The following is a 27,156-nucleotide window of genomic DNA, read 5'->3' as shown; positions in this document are numbered from 1 at the left end:
TCCATTCGCACCTCGCCTACACGTATTGGCGACTTTCCGACTCTGGCAGCCTTCTGTCGGCTTCTCTCTCACAAAGGACTCACTCCTGTGCCTCTTCCATTACTATGTTCCACTATCAAGAAACGTTCCCATTAGTGGTTCTTCACCCTGCTTTATTACATTAATACGAGGCGTGCTTTTCAAGCAAGTGCCGTTTTGAAATAAAAATAAAACAATTAAGACTTCCTTTAGCTAGATGAGTGATCATCCAGGTCTGTACAGCACTGTTGGCAAGTGGGGTCCACTCAGCCATTGTGAGGCCAACTGCGGAGCTACTGGATTGAAAATTAGCGGCTTCTGTCACGAAGCGGACAACGGCCGAGAGTGTGCCATCATCCGATTTTCCAGGGACTTCGCACAGAGGAGTCAAAATAAGCAAACACGCATGTCTCGACTTATCCGTAGATACTCGACCCATTTCCGAAATAACGACATCAGAGTTTTCGAAGCATTTTCGAGGTACTTTGTGTGCATTTACTGCGCAGTATCCTCAGACGACATCGTGGTTCAATCGTTAGCATCGTGTATTTTTTTTTTTTTAATTTTGCGACCTGTGTTCGAAATACGATTATTGTTTTTATTTTCTTTTTATTGTTTTCGTTTATCTGTTCACGTCCATAGAAGGTTTCGATACGAATGTTTGTTATCAAATTATGGGATACAATTGCGTTATTTTAATTGCAAAATTACAGCTATATTTCACAATAAGTGTCCCACCCTTATATATATGTGAGTATGGTGTGTTGGGGGTTTACAATCTTTTTAAAGTCTCATATTCCGACACTTGGGGTTCTCATATCAACTCTTACATTAATTCTTATATTTAATTCACATGTTTATTCTCCAGGAAAATTTGGTGCAGTCCTTCAAATGATACCGGTCATAGAAACATTCGAAACACAGATATTCCGAACACCACGAGCATGGTGCGAAGGCATGTTTGCCACTGTGAATTTCTTCGTGTGAATCTCATTCAGGAAAGAAACGTCGTTAACATTGGTGAAGACTTCGCGCATTGGCAATAATTTCACGGCAAACCACGCATAACGGACATTTTCGAAAACTGGCGCTTGCAGGTATTAAAATACACTACAGGAATCACACCGACAACAATTTCAAATAATTTTTTCATTCTTTTTTTAATTCGTTCATATTACATACAGTTAGTAGATAAATACGAATAGCATTGTATAAATATACACTGGAAAACTGTCGTGTAGTTACCTTCCACAGAGATATATATATATAAATGAAAAACAAAAATAAACGTAATAATCGGGTTTCGAACACGGGGTGCAATATTAGGAAGGCGCGACGTTAACCACTGTGAAGCCGTTCTGTCTGAGTATATCGAGCGGTAAAAGACACATGAAGTGCGTGGAAAATACCTAGGAAACTTTGTCACAATTTCGTTTTTTTTTTTTCAGGAGCGGACGAGTATCTGCATGCAGATAAGCTGAGACACGTGTTCGCTTATTTTGACCCCTCTTCCACTGACTGCACCTTCTAGGAAGTCGGGTTACGGCACTTGTCATGTCCTCCTCGTCAGCTCAGATTGACGTCTCGAACTCGGCAGTCGCCTACTGCGCATTTCACACACCTGCCACTTGCCTGGCATTTATGCTGTGCGATCGGAGGTAGAAAGAAAAACGACCCTCATACGCGTCAGCACAGACTGACGTCTCGAACTCGGCAGTGTGTTGTGTGGAGGATGCGCAGTCGCCTACTGAGCATTTCATACACTTGCCACTTGCCTGGTGTTTATGCTGTGCGATCGGAGGTAGAAAGAAAAACGACCCTCATACGCGTCAGCACAGACTGACGTCTCGAACTCGGCAGTGTGTTGTGCGGGGAATGCGCAGTCGCCTACTGCGCATTTCACACACTTGCCACTTGCCTGGTGTTTATGCTGTGCTATCGGAGGTATAAAGAAAAATGACCCTCATACGCGTCAGCACAAACTGACGTCTCGAATTCGGCAGTGTGTTGTGCGGGGAATGCGCAGTCGCCTACTGCGCATTTCAGACACTTGCCACTTGCGTGCTGTTTATGCTGTGCGATCGGAGGTAGAAAAAAAACGACCCTCATACGTGTCAGCACAGACTGACGTCTCGAACTCGGCAGTGTGTTGTGCAGTGGATGCGCAGTCGCCTACTGCGCATTTCACACACCTGCCACTTGCCTGGCATTTATGCTGTGCGATTGGAGGTAGAAAGAAAAACGACCCTCATACGTGTCAGCAGAGACTGACGTCTCGAACTCGGCAGTGTGTTGTGCAGGGGATGCGCAGTCGCCTACTGCGCATTTCACACACTTGCCACTTGCCTGGTGTTTATGCTGTGCGATCAGACGTAGAAAGAAAAACGACCCTCGTACTACTCCTTTAGCGTGATTTCAGTACTAACAAGCGCGATCACTGCTATAATCTAAAAGAGTAAGCTGAGAAAGGTGTCGATACGTGTAAGAGAGACCTATCCATAACTTCTGGTTTTTAATGATACAGCATCAGCCTCACGTACCAGAGGTTTGTCATAAAATATGTCGCAAGTGCCGGCCTGTGTGGCCGTACGGTTCTAGGCGCTTCAGTCTGGAACCGCGTGACCGCTGTGGCCGCTGGTTCGAATCCTGCCTCGGGCATGGATGTGTGTGATGTCCTTAGGTTAGTTAGGTTTAGGTATTTCTACGTTCTAGGGGACTGATGACCACAGATGTTAAGTCCCATTGTGCTCAGAGTCATTTGAACCATTTTTTGTCGCAAGCATTTACGACCAGCGATCACAGAGGAACAGAGGCTCCTTTGGCTACATTCCTTGCTGTAAGCAATGCCCTTCCGCGACGTGACGCGCTGCGCGTGTTGTGCTGTCGCCAGACGCGGCCGGCGGCGGCCGCTGCTGCTCGTCCCGATGGTGGGGCAGGTGCTGGCGGACGTGGCGGTTGGCGCCAGCGTGCTGGTCTGGCGCCAGTGGACGCCCACGCTCGTCGCCATCGCCGAGACGCTGCCCGCCGCGGTCGCCGGCGGCAGGGGTGAGTTCCAGAGTGTTTTTCTTTCTTTATTGAATTTCGATTCCCCCTCCCCCCCCCCCAAAGGGGGCGGGCTGGCAGCAGCTTATTACGCTGCTCTGCAGCCTACAGACTTTTTAAAACGTAAGAAGAAGTTAAGAAACAATAAAAGCATGCGATAAAACGGTGATTTAAATTGTAAAACGGCGGAAAATTGTGGAAAGTTAAAACATAAAGCAAAAGGTTGGCAAAGCGAATGAAATACACAGGAAGCAGACAGGTAACATAGTAGACAGACAATTAAAAAACATGGCGACAGTCTGGTTTCTGTTTGTAAGAGATAAAATCACACCCAGCGACAGTATGATGTCCGTTCGCAGCACTTCGGAAAAGATACACAACACTGAACACTCACTGTAAACACTGCACTAAAATGTCAGCACAAAGAGGACACACCATAGCCTAGGGCAGATGGGGGGGGGGGAGGACCTGGACACAGGGGGGGGGGACAAGGAGGGAGGAGAGGAAAAACGAAAGGGGGGGGGGAACCAAAGGATGGAGAGGACTCATAAGGGGGGAGAGGGGCAGGGCAGACGCGAGAGGGAATGGGAAAAGGCAGAGGAGGGAAATGCAAAAGGACTCGTGGTAGAGAAGGGGGGCAGAGAGAGGGTAGGTGGGGAAAAAAGAGGATGGAAGGGGGGGAGAGGGAGTCCAGGAAAAGGACGGAGGATTCCAGAGTTGGACTTCCTTTACCAATAATTCTCATTCGGCTATTTGTGCTCCAAGAGCAGATGTGGTTACAGATCAAATCACAATGCAAATCACGGTGACTTCCTTGTAATCATTGTCTTTGAATAAAATACAAGGGTGAGTCAAATGAAAACCTTAAATTTGTAATAACAAATCGAAATCTCGCGCAATTATCCTGTACGTTGGTAAGCGTGCTACAAACGGCGTGCAGAATGGCTTGTAGGTGGCAGCATAGTACAGATGCACACATACCGTCGCAGTATGATGACCGCCCCACTTGCGACTTGCACCAGGGAAGAACAGCGTTCTGTTATTCGGTTTTTGCGTAGTGAAGTTGTGAAACCTATTGAAATTCATCGACGAATGAAGGTTCGGTACGGTAATGCATATTTGTCACAGCAGCAAGTCTACAAATGGAGTAGGAAGTTCGCAAATGGTGTGACTTCAGTGGAAGATGCTCCTCGTCCAGGTCAGGCACAACGAGTTGTGACTCCACAGAACATTACAGAAGTTGAAGCCATAGTGAAGGAAAGCTGCCGAGTGACACTGAATGACATTGCAGCATGTTTACAGATTAGTCTTGGGTCAGCACACCACATGGTGCATGATGTTCTCCAGTTTCACAAAGTGTCTGCAAGATGGGTGCCACGGCAGAGGACTCCTGAAATGAGAGAACGACGTGTTGGTGCTTGTGAAGAACTTCTTCGGCGCTTTGAACGAGAAGGTGATGGCTTCCTTGCAAGAATCGTTACTGGGGACGAAACCTGGGTTCACTTCCACCAAACGGAACGGAGAGAGAGAGAGAGCAAGGAATGGCGCCATTCCTCATCACCAAAACCAAAGTAGTTTCGAACAGAACCATCAGCAGGGAAGGTTATGCTGACTCTCTTTTGGGACGAAAAAGGCGTCATTTTGGAGCATTACATGGCTAGAGGGACCACTGTCACTAGTGCATCATACACAGATCTCCTAAAAAATCATCTGCGACCTGCAATCAAATCAAAGCGACGTGGATTGCTGTCAGCAGGTGTCCTTTTGCAACATGACAATGCAAGGCCCCACACTGCTCGTACAACAGTTGCAACAATCACAGACCTGCATTTTGAGTGTCTTACTCATCCACTATACTGACCAGACCTTGCCCCAAGTGATTTCCATATGTATGGACCACTCAAAGATGCAATGGGAGGAAAGAAGTTCCGTTCTGATGAAGAGGTACGCCACGCAGCGCATGAGTGGTTGCGGGGACTACTAAAAGAATTTTTTCTAAAGGAATTTACTCAGTTTGTAAGCTCTGGAGGACTTGCATTGAGCGTGGGGGAGACTATGTTGAAAAGTGATACAGCTTTGTACCACATCCGCACAGTAAAAATATTTATGGTTTTCATTTGACTTTTTAAGTATGTGTTGGAAGAACTGTTCTTTACCTGAAGAGTAGAACACTGCTAACGTTACACTGACGAGCCAAAACATTGTGACCATCAACTTAATAGCTTGTTTGTCCGTCTTTGGTAAGAAATACATCACTGATTTTGCGTTTCAGGGATGCGACATTTTGTCGGTAGGTTTGTAGAGGTATGTGGCATTAAATGTCTACCAACAGGTACTGTAAATCTGTAAATAACGCTGATTTGTGTATACGGTGATTGCACCCGATAGCGACCCAGAAGGTTCCATAGAATTTACAACAGGCAGATCTCGTCGTCGAGACATCAACTTGAGTTCACTAGAATGCTCCCCAAACCACTGTAGCACGGTTCTGGCTCCGAGACACTGACATTTACACTGCTGAAAGATGACCTTACTGTCGGGGAAGACATGAAGCATGAAGGGATGCATTGGTCAGCGTGTTTTCGGTTACTATCACAGGTCCCATGCTAGCGCAGGAGAATGTATTCCACGGCATAATACTGCTCCCACCAGCCTGCATCCGTTGCGCGCTGCATGTTTCGAGCCGCCGTTCGCCTCGATGACCGCGTTTGTGGAGACGACCAGTGACCTAGTGTAGCAAAATGTGATCCACCCGAAGAGCCGACACGTTTCCATTGATCGACGGTCGAACCACGATGGTTCCGTGCCCGCTGCTGTCGTAATTGACGATGTAGTTGGCTCAACATGTGAACACGTAGGGATGGTCTGCTGCGGAGCTCCACGATCAGGAATGTACAATGAACGGTGTGCTTTGAAACACTTGTGCATGCACCAGCATTGTGCTCTTTCGGCAAAGATGCCACAGATGCCCAGCCAATCACAAGCCGCGCGGCAGCGAGTGCAGCGGCGAAGTCCACTTCAAGGTCACCCGCCTAGCGAGCAACCAAGATTCCCACGGCCACCAAACAAAAAGTGAATAGTGTTTTATACTTAAAAAAAAAATCTCACGGGATAGATAAGGATGGTTCTCGGGTAGGGCAACTTTATTGTCTGTAATATAACATACAGTCACCATTGATCTTTATTTTACAATTTCCATTACCAATCTTGGCCCATATAAAAAGGTACTCACCTGCATTTAATTTTTTCTTCTTTCTAGTACTCAACACAAATGGCATACTTGGAACAAGTGTACCATAAGGCTGTTTAGCGAAAAGTCCTGTTGTCTCTGGTATACTCCATGTCTTCCATGTCAAAATATTTGCATCTGGAAAAGCTTCAAGGCCACCATAATCTGCACGGTTGCCCCATACAACAGCAAGCGTGAGCCATGTGCTACCTCCAAAAACTGCTTGTACATCACATGTAAAGTTCAAATGGAGTCCACGAAACACATTTGGATCTCCAATTAATTGCTGTTTATTAAACTGTCCAGCCAAATCAATGTCAATAGCCTTCAAGACTTGTGTTAACGTGCCACAGCAATGCCTAGGCGACGTGCATGGCGTCATCGCTGGCGGCGCAGCGTTCCTGTGTATCGCAGTTTGAAGGCTATTGACATTGATTTGGCTGGACAGTTTAATAAACAGCAATTAATTGGAGGTCCAAATGTGTTTCGTGGACTCCATTTGAACTTTACATGTGATGTACAAGCAGTTTTTGGAGGTAGTACATGGCTCACGCTTGCTGTTGTATGGGGCAACCACGCAGATTATGGTGGCCTTGAAGCTTTTCCAGATGCAAATATTTTGACATGGAAGACATGGAGTATAGCAGAGACAACAGGACTTTTCGCTAAACAGCCTTATGGTACACTTGTTCCAAGTATGTCATTTGTGTTGAGTACTAGAAAGAAGAAAAAATTAAATGAAGATGAGTACCTTTTTATATGGGCCAAGATTGGTAATGGAAATTGTAAAATAAAGATCAATGGTGACTGTATGTTATATTACAGACAATAAAGTTGCCCTACCCGAGAACCATCCTTATCTATCACGTGAGATTTTTTTTTTTTTTTTTTTTAAAGCAGAGCAGACAAATCTCCGGACGACCCGACGTTCTGTGAAGAGTCGTGGACGTCCAACCGTTTAGCGCCTAGTAGTAGTTTCACTGTCCTGCTACTTCTTTCCGTAGATGCTCACGACAGTAGCACATGCACATTCGACCAGCTTCGTCGTTTTCGATATACTCGTTCACAGCCTCTGCGTAATAATGATCTGCCCTTCGTCAGAGTTGTTTATCCCAGTGGATTTACCCATTTGAAGTCCATATCTTCTCTATGGTAATCCCCCGTCCTTGTCTGCTCCGCTTACATACTTTTGTTACCGCATCACGTGCCCGCTACACCACCAGGCGGCATCCAGCGTCGCGATGGGCAGTGGTCAGAATGTTTTCGCTTATCAGTGTACTTCTATATTTAAAAAAGATCATAGGAAAGACACACGAAATTATAGAAGAATAAGTTTGCTAAATGGAGGATATAAAATTTATAGAAAAATTCTTAATCAAAGGCTACACTCTATCACTGGTCCAATAATCTCAGAAGAACTATCAGGGCCCAGAAAGGGACGTTCGCGTAATGGTAATATATTTATAATAACACAATCTATTGAAAAACTTCAGGAATTTGGCTTAGAAACGCATTTAGCATTTATTGATTTTGAGAACGCCTTTAATAAGGTAAAAAGACCCCTTTTGTGGAAAATTTCGGAAATAAAAGGCTTTCCAAAACATCTTATTAATAGCGTAAAGAGTTTTTATGTATATACAAAAACTGTAATTAAGTTCAGGTTCGAAAATATCAGATAAAATTTTAATAAGTTAAGGTGCTCGACAAGGATGCAGTCTGGCACCCACTTTATTTAAATTATACAGGGTGTTACAAAAAGATACGGCCAAACTTTCAGGAAACATTCCTCACACACAAATAAAGAAAAGATATTATGTGGACATGTGTCCGAAAACGCTTAATCTACATGTCAGAGCTCATTTTAGTTTCGTCAGTATGTACTATACTTCCTCGATTCACCGCCAGTTGGCCCAATTGAAGGCCGGTAATGTTGACTTCGGTGCTTGTGTTGACATGCGACTCATTGCTCTACAGTACTAGCATCAAGCACATCAGTACGTAGCATCAACAGGTTAGTGTTCATCACGAACGTGGTTTTGCAGTCACTGCAATGTTTACAAATGCGGAGTTGGCAGATGCCCATTTGATGTATGGATTAGCACGGGGCAATAGCCGTGGCGCGGTACGTTTGTATCGAGACAGATTTCCAGAACGAAGGTGTCCCGACAGGAAGACGTTCGAAGCAATTGATCGGCGTCTTAGGGAGCACGGAACATTCCAGCCTATGACTCGCGACTGGGGAAGACCTAGAACGACGAGGACACCTGCAATGGACGAGGAAATTATTCGTGCAGTTGACGATAACCCTAATGTCAGCGTCAGAGAAGTTGCTTGACCACTTCACTGTATGGAGAGTGCTACGGGAGAACCAGTTGTTTCCGTACCATGTACAGCGTGTGCAGGCACTATCAGCAGCTGATTGGCCTCCACGAGTACACTTCTGCGAATGGTTCATCCAACAATGTGTCAATCCTCATTTCAGTGCAAATGTTCTCTTTACGGATGACGCTTCATTCCAACGTGATCAAATTGTAAATTTTCACAGTCAACATGTGTGGGCTGACGAGAATCCGCACGCAATTGTGCAATCACGTCATCAACACAGATTTTCTGTGAACGTTTGGGCAGGCATTGTTGGTGATGTCTCGATTGGGCCCCACGTTGGTGATGTCTCGATTGGGCCCCACGTTATCATGATTTCTTATGGATACTCTACCTGTGCTGCTAGAACATGTGCCTTTAGAAGTACGACACAACATGTGGTTCATGCACGATGGAGCTCCTGCACATTTCCGTAGAAGTGTTCGTACGCTTCTCAACAACAGATTCGGTGACCGATGGATTGGTAGAGGTGTACCAATTCCATGGCCTCCACGCTCTCCTGACCTCAACCCTCTTGACTTTGATTTGTGGGGGCATTTGAAAGCTCTTGTTTACGCAACCCCGGTACCAAATGTAGAGACTCTTCGTGCTCGTATTGTGGACGGCTGTGATACAATACTCCATTCTCCAGGGTGCATCAGCGCATCAGGGATTCCATGCGACGGAGGGTGGATGCATGTATCCTCGCTAACGGAGGACATTTTGAACATTTCCTGTAACAAAGTGTTTGAAGTCACGCTGGTACGTTCTGTTGCAGTGTGTTTCCATTCCACGATTAATGTGATTTGAAGAGAAGTAATAAAATTAGCTCTAAAATGGAAAGTAAGCGTTTCCGGACACATGTCCACATAACATATTTTCTTTCTTTGTGTGTGAGGAATGTTTCCTGAAAGTTTGGCCGTACCTTTTTGTAATACCCTGTAAATTGACGTCCTAGTTATGAAGTAGAAAGACGAAATGCACTTAGGAATTAAAATAGGATCTAGCGTACAATTAAATACTCTGTTGCATACTGATAGCAAGGTAATTATACAGTAAGCAGAAGATAATTTACAAAGAGCTGTATATAGATTTAGCCAAAACGTAATGTAACTCAACTATATCTGCAAATAAGACAAAGATAATGGCTTTCAAAGGAAAGAATCCAGTCAGATCGAAAATAATAATAAATGAGAACATCTTAGAACAAATATCCCACTTCAGTTATGTAGGATGTGACATTAGTTTTAACTGTGACAAGGACATTAGGAAGAAGTTTAATAAATTTCAAGCTATCTGCAAACAATTGGAAGAACTTTGGGAAGAAATACAAGAGAAAAAACACAAATAAAGTTCTGTAAAGCTGCTCTCGTATATGGTTCCGAACCATTGACAGTAAAAGGAAAAATATACGTATACAAGCAACAGAAATTAGGATCAATAGATATGTAAGAGGCTGTAATAAAATGGATAAAATAAGGAATCAAACAATAATATCAGATTTAAAAGCCTTTCCAGTTAATAAAAATACAGAATAGAATAGAATGAAATGGAAGGATCGTGTTGCTAGAATGACATAAAACAGCGTGCCAAAAGAAGAAATGAATTATCGGTCGACTGGAAAGAGAACTAAGTAGACCTCATAAGAGATGGATGGCTGGATAATAGAGACAAGAACAGTTGATTACAAATCTAAACCTTGGAAGGAGACGAAGGTGATGATGATGAATAAAAGTTTCATTTCTGTTCGTGTCATTGCGAATTTCGTTCATTTACCTACTGCCCTGTACTGTAGCAGTTCCTTTTATGCATTGTCCAAAGTTTCATTGAGCTGTGTTGCTTTGCAGTGACACACCATGCTAAAGTCAATTTCGTCTTTAATTTTACCACGCCTTTGCCTAACCTCTTTTCAACACGCTGTTCAGTCCGTTCAAACGATTTTTCGTCTCTAACAAAATGACAATGTCAGCAGCAAACCTCAAAGTTTCATATAGTCTCCGTGAACTTCAGTTCCCTTTCCAGACTTTTCTTAAGTTTCCTTTTGTGTATGCTCAATGTGCAGATTGAATAACATCGGGGGCAGACCACAGTCCTTTCTCACTCCCTTCTCAACAGCTGCTTCCCTTTCATGTGTTTCGACTATCACAACTCTTCTCCGCTTTCTTTACAAGTTGTAAACAAACTTCCACTCTCTACATTTTATCTCTGCTACCTTCACAATTTCTAAGAGTGCATTCTAGTCAACGTTTTCAACACCTTTTTCTAATTCTACAAATGCTACAAAAGCAGGTTCGCCTTTCTTCAATTATTTTTTGAGATAAGCTGTAACGTCTGTATTGCCTCGCGTGTTCCTAAATTTCTCCGGAATGTAACTAATTTTCCCTCATTTCGGTTTCTGCCAGTTTTTCCGTTCTTCTATAAATAGTTCGTGTCTTTATTATGCAACCATGACTTATTATGTTTGGTTTGGGAATATTTACACATATCAGCAGCTTCCTTCGTTAGGATTGGAATTATTATATTCTCCTTGAAACCTGTGAGTATTTCGCCTATCTCATATATCTTGAATGATAGATGGAATAATTTTGTCATTATATGTTCTCCGAAGGATATCAGTTGTTCTGAGGAAAAAACACCTACTCCAGCAGAGACCTTTTTTCTACTTCATTTCATAGCTCTGACAGATCATTCTCACAGTTTAATATCTCTCATATCTTAATCTATTTCATTTTTCCTTTTTTAATACTTCCTTAAAGTTCGTTTCCTTTTACATACCATCTTTATATCCTTTCCGCATTTCACCGTTGCATTCCGTCTTACGTCTTGCTTGTCATCCGAGCTCTTAATATTCATACATGTCCTGCTCTTTTCTCCAAAGATCTTTTTAATCTTCCCACAGGCTACATCTATCTTCCATGCGACCATACATGCTTCTACAGTTTTGTGTTCCCCATCTAGCCATTCCTGATTTGCCATTTTACGTATTCTGTCAATATCATTTGCTAAATGTCTGTATTCCCTTTTGCTATTTTCATTTGCTGCAGTTCTATATTTTCTCCTTTCGTCAGTTATTATTCTATATCTTCTTTATATCCAATGAATTCTGCTGGGCTTTGTTTTTTGCCTGTTTGATCCTCTGCTTTCTTCACTATTTCTGCTTTCAAAGCTCCTATTGTACACTCCTGGAAATTGAAATAAGAACACCGTGAATTCATTGTCCCAGGAAGGGGAAACTTTATTGACACATTCCTGCGGTCAGATACATCACATGATCACACTGACAGAACCACAGGCACATAGACACAGGCAACAGAGCATGCACAATGTCGGCACTAGTACAGTGTATATCCACCTTTCGCAGCAATGCAGGCTGCTATTCTCCCATGGAGACGATCGTAGAGATGCTGGATGTAGTCCTGTGGAACGGCTTGCCATGCCATTTCCACCTGGCGCCTCAGTTGGACCAGCGTTCGTGCTGGACGTGCAGACCGCGTGAGACGACGCTTCATCCAGTCCCAAACATGCTCAATGGGGGACAGATCCGGAGATCTTGCTGGCCAGGGTAGTTGACTTACACCTTCTAGAGCACGTTGGGTGGTACGGGATACATGCGGACGTGCATTGTCCTGTTGGAACAGCAAGTTCCCTTGCCGGTCTAGGAATGGTAGAACGATGGGTTCGATGACGGTTTGGATGTACCGTGCACTATTCAGTGTCCCCTCGACGATCACCAGTGGTGTACGGCCAGTGTAGGAGATCGCTCCCCACACCATGATGCCGGGTGTTGGCCCTGTGTGCCTCGGTCGTATGCAGTCCTGATTGTGGCGCTCACCTGCACGGCGCCAAACACGCATACGACCATCATTGGCACCAAGGCAGAAGCGACTCTCATCGCTGAAGACGACACGTCTCCATTCGTCCCTCCATTCACGCCTGTCGCGACACCACTGGAGGCGGGCTGCACGATGTTGGGGCGTGAGCGGAAGACGGCCTAACGGTGTGCGGGACCGTAGCCCAGCTTCATTGAGACGGTTGCGAATGGTCCTCGCCGATACCCCAGGAGCAACAGTGTCCCTAATTTGCTGGGAAGTGGCGGTGCGGTCCCCTACGGCACTGCGTAGGATCCTACGGTCTTGGCGTGCATCCGTGCGTCGCTGCGGTCCGGTCCCAGGTCGACGGGCACGTGCACCTTCCGCCGACCACTGGCGACAACATCGATGTACTGTGGAGACCTCACGCCCCACGTGTTGAGCAATTCGGCGGTATGTCCACCCGGCCTCCCGCATGCCCACTATACGCCCTCGCTCAAAGTCCGTCAACTGCACATACGGTTCACGTCCACGCTGTCGCGGCATGCTACCAGTGTTAAAGACTGCGATGGAGCTCCGTATGCCACGGCAAACTGGCTGACACTGACGGCGGCGGTGCACAAATGCTGTGCAGCTAGCGCCATTCGACGGCCAACACCGCGGTTCCTGGTGTGTCCGCTGTGCCGTGCGTGTGATCATTGCTTGTACAGCCCTCTCGCAGTGTCCGGAGCAAGTATGGTGGGTCTGACACACCGGTGTCAATGTGTTCTTTTTTCCATTTCCAGGAGGGTATTTCTTTTCCCTGTTTCTCTTAATCACTGGCTAAGTCTCTCTTTGGGACTCCGAGCCGCTTCTGGTTCTTTCAATATATCCAGAACCCTTCTCCTTAATTTTTTACCTTTCTGCAATTTATTTTGTTTCAATCTGCAGTTCATAATCAATAAATTGTGATAGGAGTGGACATCTGTCTTGGAAATAGTTTGGAGTTAAAGTCTGGTTTCGTAATCCCTGTCCTACCATTATGTAATGTATCTCAAACCTTTCTGTCCGTCCAGATCTTTTCCAAATATCAATTCTTAAACTGTTAGGAATTATTACACTGTGCTTTGTACGTCGAATTCGAGTCCCGCAACAGAATTAAGTTTTTGTGACAGTTAACTGTCTAAATATTTTTGTCTCATCATCTCATTCCGCTAATCTTATGCAGAGCTATCAGACATATAAATTTTTATTCTTGCATGGATGCTGACTTCGTATCTAATTTGGTCATGGTGATTCTGTCAATATGATGTTCATAGTAAGTTACCTGCATTCCTGTTTTGTTATTCATTGTTACGTTGTGAAGCTCAGTATTCGATTCATATGCCTTTTCCTTTATTCGCCTCAGGACAAATATCGGATCTTTTGTTGAGACCGAAAGCCACAATGATATTCTCTAAACACCTATTGCCACGCGGGGTAGCCGCGCGGTCTGGGGCGTCTTGTTACAGTCAGCGCGGCTCCCACCGTCGGAGGTTCGAGTCCTCCCTCGGGCATGGGTGTGTGTGTTGTCCGTAGCTTAAGTTAGTTTAAGTTAGATTAAGTAGTGTGTAAGCTTAGGGACCGATGACCTAAGCAGTTTGATCCCATAAGATCTTACCACAAATTTACAAATTTTACATAACCCTGTTCTGCGTATGGATTATAGGTAAAACTACACAAAATATTAGAGGCCAAATTAAATAGGGCAATGCCTCGGTAATTAGAATAAATAGTTGTTGATCGATCTTCTGGGCTGTATGGTCGTGATCCACCAAACTTTTATGATTCTGACGTTCGCTCAGACTGCGTTGCACATCATCGGAGGTGTTCCTGGTTCTGCGGATATTGCCATCTGACGGGTCGGACGTCGGACAGCGAAATACGAGGTGTGGCTAGAAAAAAACCGGACTAGTACTGGTGAAACAATAAAACGAATGCAATAAGGCTGAAAGTCGCGTGGCCTGTCACGTGACTCTCGCTCCGCCTACTGCTCGAGTTTCATCTGCCTCCTGCACTCAGTCTGCCCGTGGCGTCTGTTTTAAGTAGTTGACGTTTTGTCTGTGCGTCGGAAAATGTTGAGTGTACAGAAAGAACAGCGTGTTAACATCAAATTTTGTTTCAAACTAGGAAAATCTGCAAGTGAAACGTTTTTAATGTTACAACAAGTGTACGGCGATGATTGTTCATCGCGAACACAAGTGTTTGAGTGGTTTAAACGATTTAAAGGTGGCCGCGAAGACACCAGTGATGACACTCGCACTGGCAGACCATTGTCAGCAAAAACTGATGCAAACATTGAAAAAATCGGTAAACTTGTTCGTCAAGATCGCCGTTTAACAATCAGAGCAGTGTCTGAGTTAACAGGAGTTGACAAGGAAAGTGTCGAACAAGTTTACCGATTTTTTCAATGTTTGCATCAGTTTTTGCTGACAATGGTCTGCCAGTGCGAGTGTCATCACTGGTGTCTTCGCGGCCATCTTTAAATCGTTTAAACCACTCAAACACTTGTGTTCGCGATAAACAATCATCGCCGTACACTTGTTGTAACATTACAAACGTTTCACTTGCAGATTTTCCTAGTTTGAAACAAAATTTGATGTTAACACGCTGTTCTTTCTGTACACTCAACATTTTCCGACGCACAGACAAAACGTCAACTACTTAAAACAGACGCCACGGGCAGACTGAGTGCAGGAGGCAGATGAAACTCGAGCAGTAGGCGGAGCGAGAGTCACGTGACAGGCCACGCGACTTTCAGCCTTATTGCATTCGTTTTATTGTTTCACCAGTACTAGTCCGGTTTTTTTCTAGCCACACCTCGTAAATACCACGAAAACAGGGTGTGGAGAAGTTTACAAGTATTCGGCAGAAATAATCGTTGTCAAAGACAAAACTGAACTATTGCACTGTCGTCTATCAAACACAAAACTTAGGCATATTTTCTGCAGAGCTACTGTCTATACAAGATGAAGAAAAAAACGCTGCACTTGGAGGTTGGCACGCGGTTCCTCATACAGATTGAAAAGAAAATTTTATCTAGCAAAATTAAATCAGGTGCATTTTGAAAACACGGGTATGAAAAGGAGAAGCTGGCAACAATCGCATAGTGCAATGCATGTGTATCACCCCACACTGCCATATAAGCCATCGCAGCTCACTGGGTAGACTGCTGGGACGTCATATACACATCCTGCGTGAAGCTATGGTTCGAATCCTCTCAGGGTCCTTTTTTATATTTTTTAGGCATCCTTTCCCTAGTTCTCACCGTTTATAAGCAAGACATCATTTTCTCACATGACAGTTGCCTGTCACATGTCAGTGGGATCCATTAAACTGCATACATGTGTCTGTTAACCATGCACTGCACAAGCATAACTGGTCCTGCCTGGTTCATGTAGTGTGGGTTCTCGATGGAGTACATCGATATGCTTTTGGTGCTGGGTGCAATTCATAACCAAGCTGCTGCTGCTGCTTGCGCATATGCTGTACGGTACCCTCAAATGCGCCATCCCGATAAGAATATTTTTCGTCGCCTGAAGCAACGCCTTCGGGAAATCGGCAATCTTTGGAGGTTGTCCAAGGACTACATTTACTCCACAAACAGTTGGAACTGTTCACTAGTCTTCTTTATTGCGAGGCAGTTTCAGGTATCTCAAAGACTGGTTATTGAAGTGTTGCACAATGAAGAACTGCATCCATATCATTACATATTAACTCAACACTAGTGGCTAGACGACCTCATTCGACGAGTACAGTTTTATGAAAGGCTTTTGCATCAAGTGGAAGATAACGAAGATATTATAAATAACGTGAAGCGAACTGGCAAATCTAGTTTCACTCAGGAAGGTATTTTCAACCACCACAACATCCATTGTTGTTGTTGTTGTTGTGGTCTTCAGTCCTGAGACTGGTTTGATGCAGCCCTCCATGCTACCCTATCCTGTGCAAGCTACTTCTTTTCCCAGTACATACTGCAACCTACATCCTTTTGAATCTGCTTAGTGTATTCATCTCTTGGTCTCCCTCTACGATTTTTACCCTCCATTCTGCCCTCCAACGCTAAATTTGTGATCCCTTGATGACTCAGAACATGTCCTACCAACCGGTCCCTTCTTCTAGTCAAGTTGTGCCACACAAACTCCTCTTCTCCCCAATTCTATTCAATACCTCATCATTAGTTATGTGATCTACCCATCTAATCTTCAGCATTCTTCTGTAGCACCACATTTCGAAAGCTTCTATTCTCTTCTTGTCCAAACTATTTATCGTCCATGTTTCACTTCCATGTTTCACTTCCACACAAATACTTTCAGAAACGACTTCCTGACACTTAAATCTATACTCGATGTTAATAAATTTCTCTTCATCAGAAACGCTTTCCTTGCGATTGCCAGTCTACATTTTATATCCTCTCTACTTCGACCATCATCAGTTATTTTGCTCCCCAAATAGCAAAACTCCTTTACTATCTTAAGTGTCTCATTTCCTAATCTAATTCCCTCAGCATCACCCGACTTAGTTCGACTACATTCCATTATCCTCGTTTTGCTTTTGTTGATGTTCATCTTATATCCTCCTTTCGAGACACTGTCCATTCTTGGTCGGAACATAACGCACTTGAGGCACGCTTTGGCATAAACCTGTGGGCTGGAATCGTGGGAGGAGTGCTTTTGGGTCCTTACCTATTTCCAGGTAATTTGAATGCACACCTGTCTCGTGCGTTTCTTTGCAGTACTTTGCCTGAGCCATTAGAAAACGTCCCACTTGGTGTTTGGCGACAGCTATGGTGTTTCAACATGATGCTGCACCGCCTCATTTTGGAATGAACGTGTGTAACTATTTACGTCAAGCTTTTCCAGGGAAATGGACGGTTGCAGAGGTCCAATGTTCTGGCATCTACTTTCCCAGATCTTCACCGACTAAATTCTTATTTTTGGGGACCTAAAGGAACAAGTTTACAGTACACCACCTATGGATTTATAAGACCTAATAGCTCTTGTGCATGCCGCTTCGACAATGTTGGATGCAGGTTTGTTGCGTATGGCCCAGAAAAGTATGACCCAGCGAGTGGCGAAGCGTTTGCAAACGCAAAGTGTTCGCTTTGAACGTTTTCTCTGGCTCCGTGAAGATAACCTGGACGTCAAATGTACAGAATGCAATTAGTGTGCGTAGCGTAATGTGCAATCTAGAGTAACCTGCCTATCGTGTTTTTGTGCCTAATTGGACACAGACAATGTTGCTGTATCCATTATAATCATCGGCGAGTCTGCAAATTCGTTCCGCATGGCACTGCCTCGTCTCACTGATCTAATGGGGCCGCTCTGGTACAGCGCAGAGTTCATGCTACCTGTTCCTGGCCGCACTGCACGCAGTTACAACATTGCCAGAGCCTCGATTCTTAAATCGCATTTCTGTTAAACCTATTGGCAGGAATACGTTTTGCTAGAAAAACTTTTGTCTTGAACTGGGCTGAGAAATCGCATGCCGACTGCAAAGTGTGGCATTTTTTCCTTCATCCTGTATATCACTGTTTCATGGCTTTTTTGTCAAAAGTGTTCTCACGTTTAAATACGAGGCGTGTTTTATAAGTAAGTACCTTATGAAATTAAAAAAAATACATGCTATGATATCTCAATAATTTTATTTTCACATGAAAGCCTGTACCTTAATCTACTTTTCTACATAATTTCCGTCAATATTGAGGCACTTGTCATAACGTTGTACCAGTTTTTGAATACCCTCCTCATAGAAGTCTGCCGCCTGACCTGTTAACCGCTGCATCACTACTGTTTTGACTTCGTCATCATCTTGAAGACGCTGACCGCCCAGGTGTTTCTTCAAGTGCAGTAACAGATGGTAGTCACTGGGCGCAAGATCGGGGCTGTACGGAGGATGATCTAGAGTTTCCCATCGAAAATATGTGATGAGATCTTTGGTCTGATTCGCCACATGCGGACGGGCATTGTCTTGCAGCAAATCGATGCCCTTGCTCAACTTCCATGGACTGTTGCTTCGATTCAGGTGCGACGTAGGCCACCCATGTTTCATCTCCCGTAACAATTTGGCTTAAGAAATCATCACCGTCGTTATGGTACCGCTGAAGGAAAGTCAATGCATTGTCTAAATGTTTGGTTTTGTGCACATCCGTCAACATTTTCGGTACGCAACGTGCGCACAATTTTCGGTAATTCAAGCGCTCGGTCACAATGCCATACAAAACACTACGAGAAACATTAGGAAAGTCATCCCGCAAAGAGGAAATCGTAAAGCGTCTGTTTTCTCTCAACTTATTGTCCACTTCCTGCACCAAACTTTCATTAACGACCGAAGGACACCCACTCCGTTGTTCATCATGCACATTTGTGCGGCCATCTTTAAATGCTATCACCGACTTTCTTACCATTCCATCACTCATAATATTTTCTCCGTAAACTGCACACATCTGACGATGAATATCGATCGCTTATAGGCCTTTAGCACTAAGAAATCTTATAGCAGCCCGTACTTCACAGTCGGCGGGACTCACGATTACCGGAGGCATCTTAAACACTCAGTACACAACGTAAACAAGGAAGAATCAGACTGTAATGGCGTCAGTGCATAGATTAAGGTACAGGCTTTCATGTAAAAATAAAATTATTGAGGTATCTTAGCACGTCTTTTTTAAATTTCAAAACGGTACTTACTTTAAAAACATGCCTCGTATTTCGATGTCTTCTCTGTATAGGCATGGAAAATAGTTCGTCATTGTACATAAAATTTTTCATTTCCTGTTTTTCTGACTGAAGAGCAGGCTCTGCTACAGCTGATTTTTCTACTTTTCCTAACTGACAAAGCCTTTTATGTTCCTTCAGAGTCGCCGGCCGAAGTGGCCGTGCGGTTAAAGGCGCTGCAGTCTGGAACCGCAAGACCGCTACGGCCGCAGGTTCGAATCCTGCCTCGGGCATGGATGTTTGTGATGTCCTTAGGTTAGTTAGGTTTAACTAGTTCTAAGTTCTAGGGGACTAATGACCTCAGCAGTTGAGTCCCATAGTGCTCAGAGCCATTTGAACCATTTTTGTTCCTTCAGACATGTACTCACACTTGTAGCTCCAGTGCAGAATGTAGATCTTACCACTTCCTCTTTTCATGGTATTTATGTCGCTCTCAAACGCACAAAACATACATGTACACACAATTTTTATTTTCAAATTAAAATTGTTTCGATCCCACAGTTCCGCTTACGAATTTTTGGAGGCTTTCTCTGGTCGTCAAGTTAATTCCAGAATTGTTATGCCCTTCCCAGTTATTCCCGACGGCCTACTCTCTTCCTTAGAGCAAAAAAACCGCCAGTCGACAAGGCAAGCGGAGCCAGAAGCACCTATGCAGATGTCCAGCGCAGTTCTGAATGAAATGACAGCAACGAAATAGTTTCGTGGACCATGCCTATACATCCTGGAAGATTCATCAGCGACTAAAACAATCGATCGTTAAAGCCTTCATTGTACGAGGGGTGCGCAGTAAGCGATGCGACATTTTTTTTTCTGAAAGGAGGTTGGTTTTATTCAGGATTCCAAAACGCCATATTATTCCACACTCTTTCAGCTATAAAACCCTGTTTTTCAACACAATCTCTGTGTTGGCAGATTAAAACTGTGTACCAGACCGAGACTCGAACTCGGGACCATTGCCTTTCGCGGGCAAGTGCTCTACCAACTGAGCTCCCAAGCATGACTCACGCCCCGTCCTCACAACTTCACTTCTGCCAGTACCTCGTCTCCTACCTTCCAAACTTCACAGACGCTCTCCTGCATACCTTGCAGAACTAGAACGAGATTTTCACTCTGCAGCGGAGTGTGCGCTGATATGAAACTTCCTGGCAGATTAAAACTGTGTGCCAGACCGAGACTCGAACTCGGGACCATTGCCACAGTATTAATCTGCCAGGAAGTTTCATATCAGCGCACACTCCGCTGCAGAGTGAAAATCTCATTCTGGGACGACCTTACACTGCCTTACTGGCAGGGCCTGTAGGCTCGCATGGTACCAACAGAGAGGCAAAGTTTTCCTGCTTCAGTAGCCTCCCTATCATCCATGTACTGCTTCCCGTGGAGTGCTTCCTCCATTGGGCCAAACAGATGCAAGTAGGAAGGTGCGAGCGGGCTGTAGGCTGATGAGGAAGGACTGTCCAGCGAAGCTTTGTGAGCTCCTCTTGGGCGCGCAGACTTGTGTGAGGCCTTGAGTTGTCATGAAGAAGGAGTTGTTCGTTTGAATTGTTTTGGCAACGAACATGCTGAAGTCGTTTCTTCACTTTCCTGAGGGTAGCACAATACGAGGGACGTTTGAAATGTCCGTGCAAAGTCCAAGAGATGGCACCAGCTGCGCATTTCGAGGTCATGTTTAGTTAGAAGCATCTTTGGAAAGAACGCACACCAAGTTTCAGCCATATTGGTCTATTTCTTTGTGTTTGGCATCCGTGTGAATCAAGGAAGTCGAGTGATTGTCAAAAAATAGATGAAAAAGAATTTCGTGTGGTGATTAAACACTACTTTATGAAAGGCAAAACGCCTCAGGAGAAAAAAGAGAAGTTTGATAAAAATTACGGTGACTCTGCATCTTGGATTAGAACAGTTTATAAGTGGTTTCAAAATTTTCGGAGTGGCCATATGGGCACAAGTGATGCTGAACGTTCTAGACGCGCCAAGGAGGTTACGACTCCAGAAATCATTGATAAAATCCATGATATGGTGATGGATGACAGAAGAGTAAAGGTGCGAGAGATTGCTAGTGCTGTGGGCATCTCGAATGAATGGGTACATGATATTTTCCATAAACATTTGGACATGAGAAAGCTATCCGCAAGACGGGTTCCGCGACTGCTCACGCTTGACCAGAAACGGAAACGTGTGAAGTGTTGTAAGGGTGGTTTGCAACTGTTCAGGAAGAATCCGCAGGACTTCAAGTGTCGTTTCGTCACTGTGGATGAAACATGGATACATTACTATACTCCTGAGACCAAACAACAATCTAAACAATGGGTTACCAAGGGAGAATCTGCACCAAAAAAGGCGAAGACTATTCCTTGGGTCGGAAAGGTTATGGCGACTATCTTTTGGGATTCGCAAGGGATAATCCTCATCGACTATCTGGAAAAGGGTAAAACTATTACAGGTGCATATTATTCATCGTTAATGGACCGTTTGCAAACCGAGGTGCAAGAAACACGCCGGCGATTGTACCACAAAAACCTCCTTTTCCATCACGACAATGCACCAGCACACACCTCAGCAGCTTTGGTCGCAAATTATTGGAAATAGGATTCCAACTCGTTTCACATCCCACCTATTTCCAGACTTGGCTCCCTCGGACTGCTATTTGTTCCCCAATTTGAAGAAATGGCTGGCGGGACAAAGACTTTATTCAAACGAGGAGGTGATTGCAGCAACTAATAGCTATTTTGAAGACTTGGACAATTCCTATTATTCGGAAGGGATCAACAAATTAGAACAGCGTTGGACGAAGTGTATAAGTCTAAAAGGAGACTATTTAAAAATAAAAAAGGTTTACGCCAAACACGTAAGTAGTTTTTATTTTTGCGCGGACTTTTGAAATACTCCTCGTACAGTGCAGAGCTGATCTTTGCACCGTGAGGAAGGACAGCAAACAGAAGAACCCGTTAAGAGGGTCTATACTAGGGCGGTGTTCTTGAGGACAATAGTACGGAAATGGAAGAGGAGGTAGATGAAGATGAAATGAGACATATGATACTGCGTGAAGAGTTTGACAGAACACTGAAAGACCTGAGTCTAAACAAGGCCCCGGGAGTAGCAACATTCCATTAGAACTACTAACAGCCTTGGGAGAGCCAGTCCTGACAAAACTCTACCATCTGGTGAGCAAGATGTATGAGACAGGCGAAATTCCCTTAGACTTCAAGAAGAATATAATAATTCCAATCCCAAAGAAAGCAGGTGTTGACAGATGTGAAAATTACCGAACTATTAGTTTAATAAGTCACAGCTGCAAAATACTAATGCGAATTCTTTACAGACGAATGGAAAAACAGGTAGAAGCCGAACTCGGGGAAGATCAGTTTGGATTCCGTAGAAATGTTGGAACACGTGAGGCAATACCGACCCTACGACTTATCTTAGAAGAAAGATTAAGGAAAGGCAAACCTACGTTTCTAGCATTTGTAGACTTAGAGGAAGCTTTTGACATTGTTGACTGGAATACTCTCTTTCAAATTCTAAAGGTGGCAGGGGTAAAATACAGAGAGCGAAAGGCTATTTACAATTTGTACAGAAAGCAGATGGCAGTTATAAGAGTCGAGGGACATGAAAGGGAACCAGTGGTTGGGAAGGGAGTGAGACAGGGTTGTAGCTTCTCCCCGATGCTATTCAATGTGTATATTGAGCAAGCAGTAAACGAAACAAAAGAAAAGTTCGGAGTAGGTATTAAAATCCATGGAGAAGAAATAAAAACTTTGAGGTCCGCCGATGACATTGTAATTCTGTCAGAGACAGCAATGGACTTGGAAGAGCAGTTGAACGGAATGGACAGTGTCTTGAAAGGAGGGTATAAGATGAACATGAACAAAAGCAAAACGAGGATAATGGAATGTAGTCGAATTAAATCGGGTGATATTGAGGGAATTAGATTAGGAAATGAGACACTTAAAGTAGTAAATGAGTTTTGCTATTTGGGGATCAAAATAACTGATGATGGTCGAAGTAGAGAGGATATAAAATGTAGAAGAGCAAACGCAAGGAAAGCGTATCTGAAGAAGAGAAATTTGTTAACATTTAAGTGTCAGGAAGTCGTTTCTGAAAGTATTTGTATGGAGTGTAGCCATGTATGGAAGTGAAACATGGACGATAAATAGTTTGGACAAGACGAGAATAAAAGCTTTCGAAATGAGGTGCTACAGAAGAATGCTGAAGATTTGATGGGTGTATCACGTAACTAATGAGGAGGTATTGAATAGAATTGGGGAAAAGAGGAGTTTGTGGCTCAACTTGACCAGAAGAAGGGGTCGGTTGGTAGGACATGTTCTGAGGCATCAAGGGATCACCAATTTAGTACTGGAGGGGAGCGTGGAGGGTCAAAATCGTAGAGGGAGATCAAGAGATGAATACACTAAGCAGATCCAGAAGGATGTAGGCTGCAGAACGCACTGGGAGATGAAGAAGCTTGCACAGGATAGAGTAGCATGGAGAGCTGCACCAAACCAGTCTCAGGACTGAAGACCACAACAACAACAACATTGGCATCATGACTTAGCAGCTGAGGGTGCAACTTCGAACTTTTTCTTCAGTCGAGAAGTTGTGTGGTGCCATTCCTCGGACTGCTGTTCCGTTTCCGGTTCGAACTGATGAAGCCATGTTTCATCACCTGTGAAGATGTTCGACAAAGAATCGTTACGATCAGCCTTGTAACACGCAAGCAGTTTCGCAGAGATGGTCCTTCATTGCCCTTTACGGCTTCTGTTAGGCTGAGAGGAACCCAGTGGGCACACTCGTTTGAGTACCACAACTGGTGGATGAGTGTGTCAACGCTAGAAAGAGAGAAGTCCAGTGGTGCAGCGAGGTGTTTGGATGTGATCCGTCAATTACTTTAATGAGAGTGTCCGCACGTTCCAACATTGCAGGAGTCCCAACTGTGTGAGCTGGCCAGTACGTGGGAGATCGGACAGGTTTGTGCCACCTTGTTCCAGTGATGACAGAGGTCTCGCCCAACAACTTACCACACAAGCAGCTTGTAGTGAAATTGCGCTCTTATGGAATATCGTCTCAGTTACGTGACTGGATTCGTTATTTCCTATCAGAGAGGTAGTAACTGACGGAAAGTCATCGAGTAAAACAGAAGTTATTTCTGGCGTTCTTCAAGATAGTGTTACGGGCCCTTTGCTGTTCTTTATCTATATAAACTATTTGGGGGACAATCTGAGCAGCCGTTTTTTATCGACTAATAAAGTCATCAGAAGATCAAACCAAATTGCAAACCGGTTTAGAAAAGGTATCTGAGTGGTAATAAAATTGGCAGTTGACCCTAAATAACGAAAAGTGTGAGGACATCCACATGAGTGCTAAAAGGAATTCGTTAAACTTCGGTTACACCAATAAATCAGTCTAATCTAAAAGCCGTAAATTTAACTAAATTACGAAAAACTTAAATTGGAAGGAACACACAGAAAATGTTGTGGGGAAGGCTAACCAAAGACTTCGTTTTATTGGTAGGACACTTAGAAAATGTAACAGATCTACTAAGGAGACTGCCTGCACTACGCTTGTCCGTCCTCTTTTAGAATACTCCTGGGTGTGGGATCCTTACCAGATAGGACTGACGGAGTACATCGATAAAGTTCAAAGAACGGCAGCACGTTTTGTACTATCACGAAATATGGGAGAGAGTGTCACGGAAATGACACTGGACTTGGGCTGAACATCATTAACAGAAAGGCGTTTTTCGTTGCGACGGAATCTCCTCCGAATGCGAAAATATTTTGTTGACACCGACCTATATAGGGAGAAACGATCACCACGATAAAATAAGGGAAATCGGACCTCGTACGGAGAGATATAGTTGTTCATTCTTTCCGCGCGCTATACGAGATTGGAATAATAGAGAATAGTGAAGGTGGTTCGATGAACCCTCTGCCAGGCACTTAAATGTGATTTGCAGAGTGTCCATGCAGATGTAGATGTAGACGGTGTTGTTCACTGCCAGGTCCCTGTATACATTCTGCGCCGCTGCCTATCAGAAGTTCGTGAAACCATATGCGATGAAGGGGGTATATTTCACAGTGTCCCACAACATGTCTGCATTTCTTAAACCGAAACTTAGCGAGAAAAGAAATGTGTCGCGTTACTTACTGAGCGTCCCTCGCATGATCAGGACAGTAAATCTTAGCCCCTTTCTTATTTATAGGTTGAATCACGTGTAGAGTCCACTCTTGTATGATCAATTACACTACTGGCCATTAAAATTCCTACACCAAGAAGAACTGCAGATGATAAACGGGTATTCATTCGACAAATATATTATACTAGAGCTGACATGTGATTACATTTTCGCGCAATTTGGGTGCATGGATCCTCAGAAATCAGTACCCAGAACAACCACGTCTTGCCGTAATAACGGCCTTGATACGCCTGGGCATTGAGTCAAACAGAGCTTGTATGGCGTGTACAGGTACAGCTGCCCATGCAGGTTCAACACGATACCACAGTTCATCAAGAGTAGTGACTGGCGTATTGTGACGAGCCAGTTGCTCGGCCACCATTGACCAGACGTTTTCAATTGGTGGGAGATCTGGAGAATGTGCTGGCCCGGACAGCAGTCGAACTTTTTCTGTATCCAGAAAGGCCCGTACAGGACCTGCAAGATGCGGTCGTGCATTATCCTGCTGAAATGTATGGTTTCGCAGGGATCGAATTAAGGGTAGAGCCACGGATCGTAACACATCTGAAATGTAATGCCCACTGTTCAGAGTGTCGTCAATGCGAACATGAGGTGACCGAGACGTGTAACCAAAGGCACCCCATACCATCAGGCCGGGTGATAGGGCAGTATGCGATGACGAATACACGCTTCCAATGTGCGTTCACTGCGATGTCGCCAAACACGGATGCGACCATCATGATGCTGTAAACAGAACCTGGATTCATCCGAAAAAATGACGATTTGCCATTCGTGCACCTAGGTTCGTCGTCGAGTACACCATCGCAGGCGCTCCTGTCTGCGATGCAGCGTCAAGGGTAACCGCAGCCACGGTCTCCGAGTTGATAGTCCATGCTGCTGCAAACGTCGTCGAATTGTTCGTGCAGATGGTTGTTGTCTTGCAATCGTCCCCATCTCTTGACTCAGGGATCGAGACGTGGCTGCACGATCCGTTACAGCCATGCGGATAAGATGTTTGTCATGTCGACTGCTAGTGATTCGAGGCCGTTGGGATCCAGCACGGCGTTCCGTATTACTCTCCTCAACCCACCGATTCCATATTCTGCTAACAGTCACTGGATCTCGACCAACGCGAGCAGCAATGTCGCGATACGATAAACCGCAATCGTGATAGGCTACAATCCGACCTTTGTCAAAGTCGGAAACGTGATGGTACGCATTTCTCCTCGTTACACGAGGCATCACAACAACGTTTCACCAGGCAACGCCGGTCAACTGCTGTTTGTGTATGAGAAATCGGTTGGAAACTTTCCTCATGTCAGCACGTTGTAGGTGTCGCCACGGGCGCCAACCTCGTGTGAATGCTCTGAAAAGCTAATCATTTGCATATCACAGCGTCTTCTTCCTGTCGGTTAAATTTCGCGTCTGTAGCGCGTCATCTTCGTGGTGTAAAAATTTTAATGGCCAGTCGTGTATATGCGATGAAGCGGGTATATTCCACAATGTCCGACAGCAAGTCTGCATTTCTTGAACCGACATTTATCGAGAAAAAAAAGAAGTGTTGCATTACTTACTGAGCGTCTCTCGTATGATCAGGACAGTAAATTTTGGCCCCTTTCTTATTTATTGGTTGAATCACGTGTAGAGTCAACTCTTGTATGAATCATACAACTTTTTCCATCGGAATGTTAGCCTCAATGAAAGCTCGAGCAGTCGGTAAAATGAATTCTTCGCTCGTTTCGCTGCTGCAGTGGCTTCCGTGAGCGTAGCTTGTCTTTTTATACCAGTAGTTGT

General features: G+C 44.4%; 1 protein-coding gene across 1 annotated transcript in view; it reads left to right on the top strand.

The window, feature by feature from the left end:
• Positions 1-27,156, top strand: part of LOC126234909 (solute carrier family 46 member 3-like) — a 239,534-nt gene that overhangs the window by 147,639 nt on the left and 64,739 nt on the right. Inside the window, exon 4 of the mRNA XM_049943649.1 lies at positions 2,909-3,063. Within this exon, the coding sequence (XP_049799606.1) occupies positions 2,909-3,063 (155 nt within the window). The remainder of the gene's footprint in view (positions 1-2,908; positions 3,064-27,156) is intronic.

This window comes from Schistocerca nitens, chromosome 2, assembly GCF_023898315.1.
Source record: "Schistocerca nitens isolate TAMUIC-IGC-003100 chromosome 2, iqSchNite1.1, whole genome shotgun sequence".
Lineage (NCBI taxonomy): Eukaryota > Metazoa > Arthropoda > Insecta > Orthoptera > Acrididae > Schistocerca > Schistocerca nitens.
Note: the sequence above shows the minus strand (reverse complement) of the source record. Positions and strands in the feature narration are given on the sequence as shown.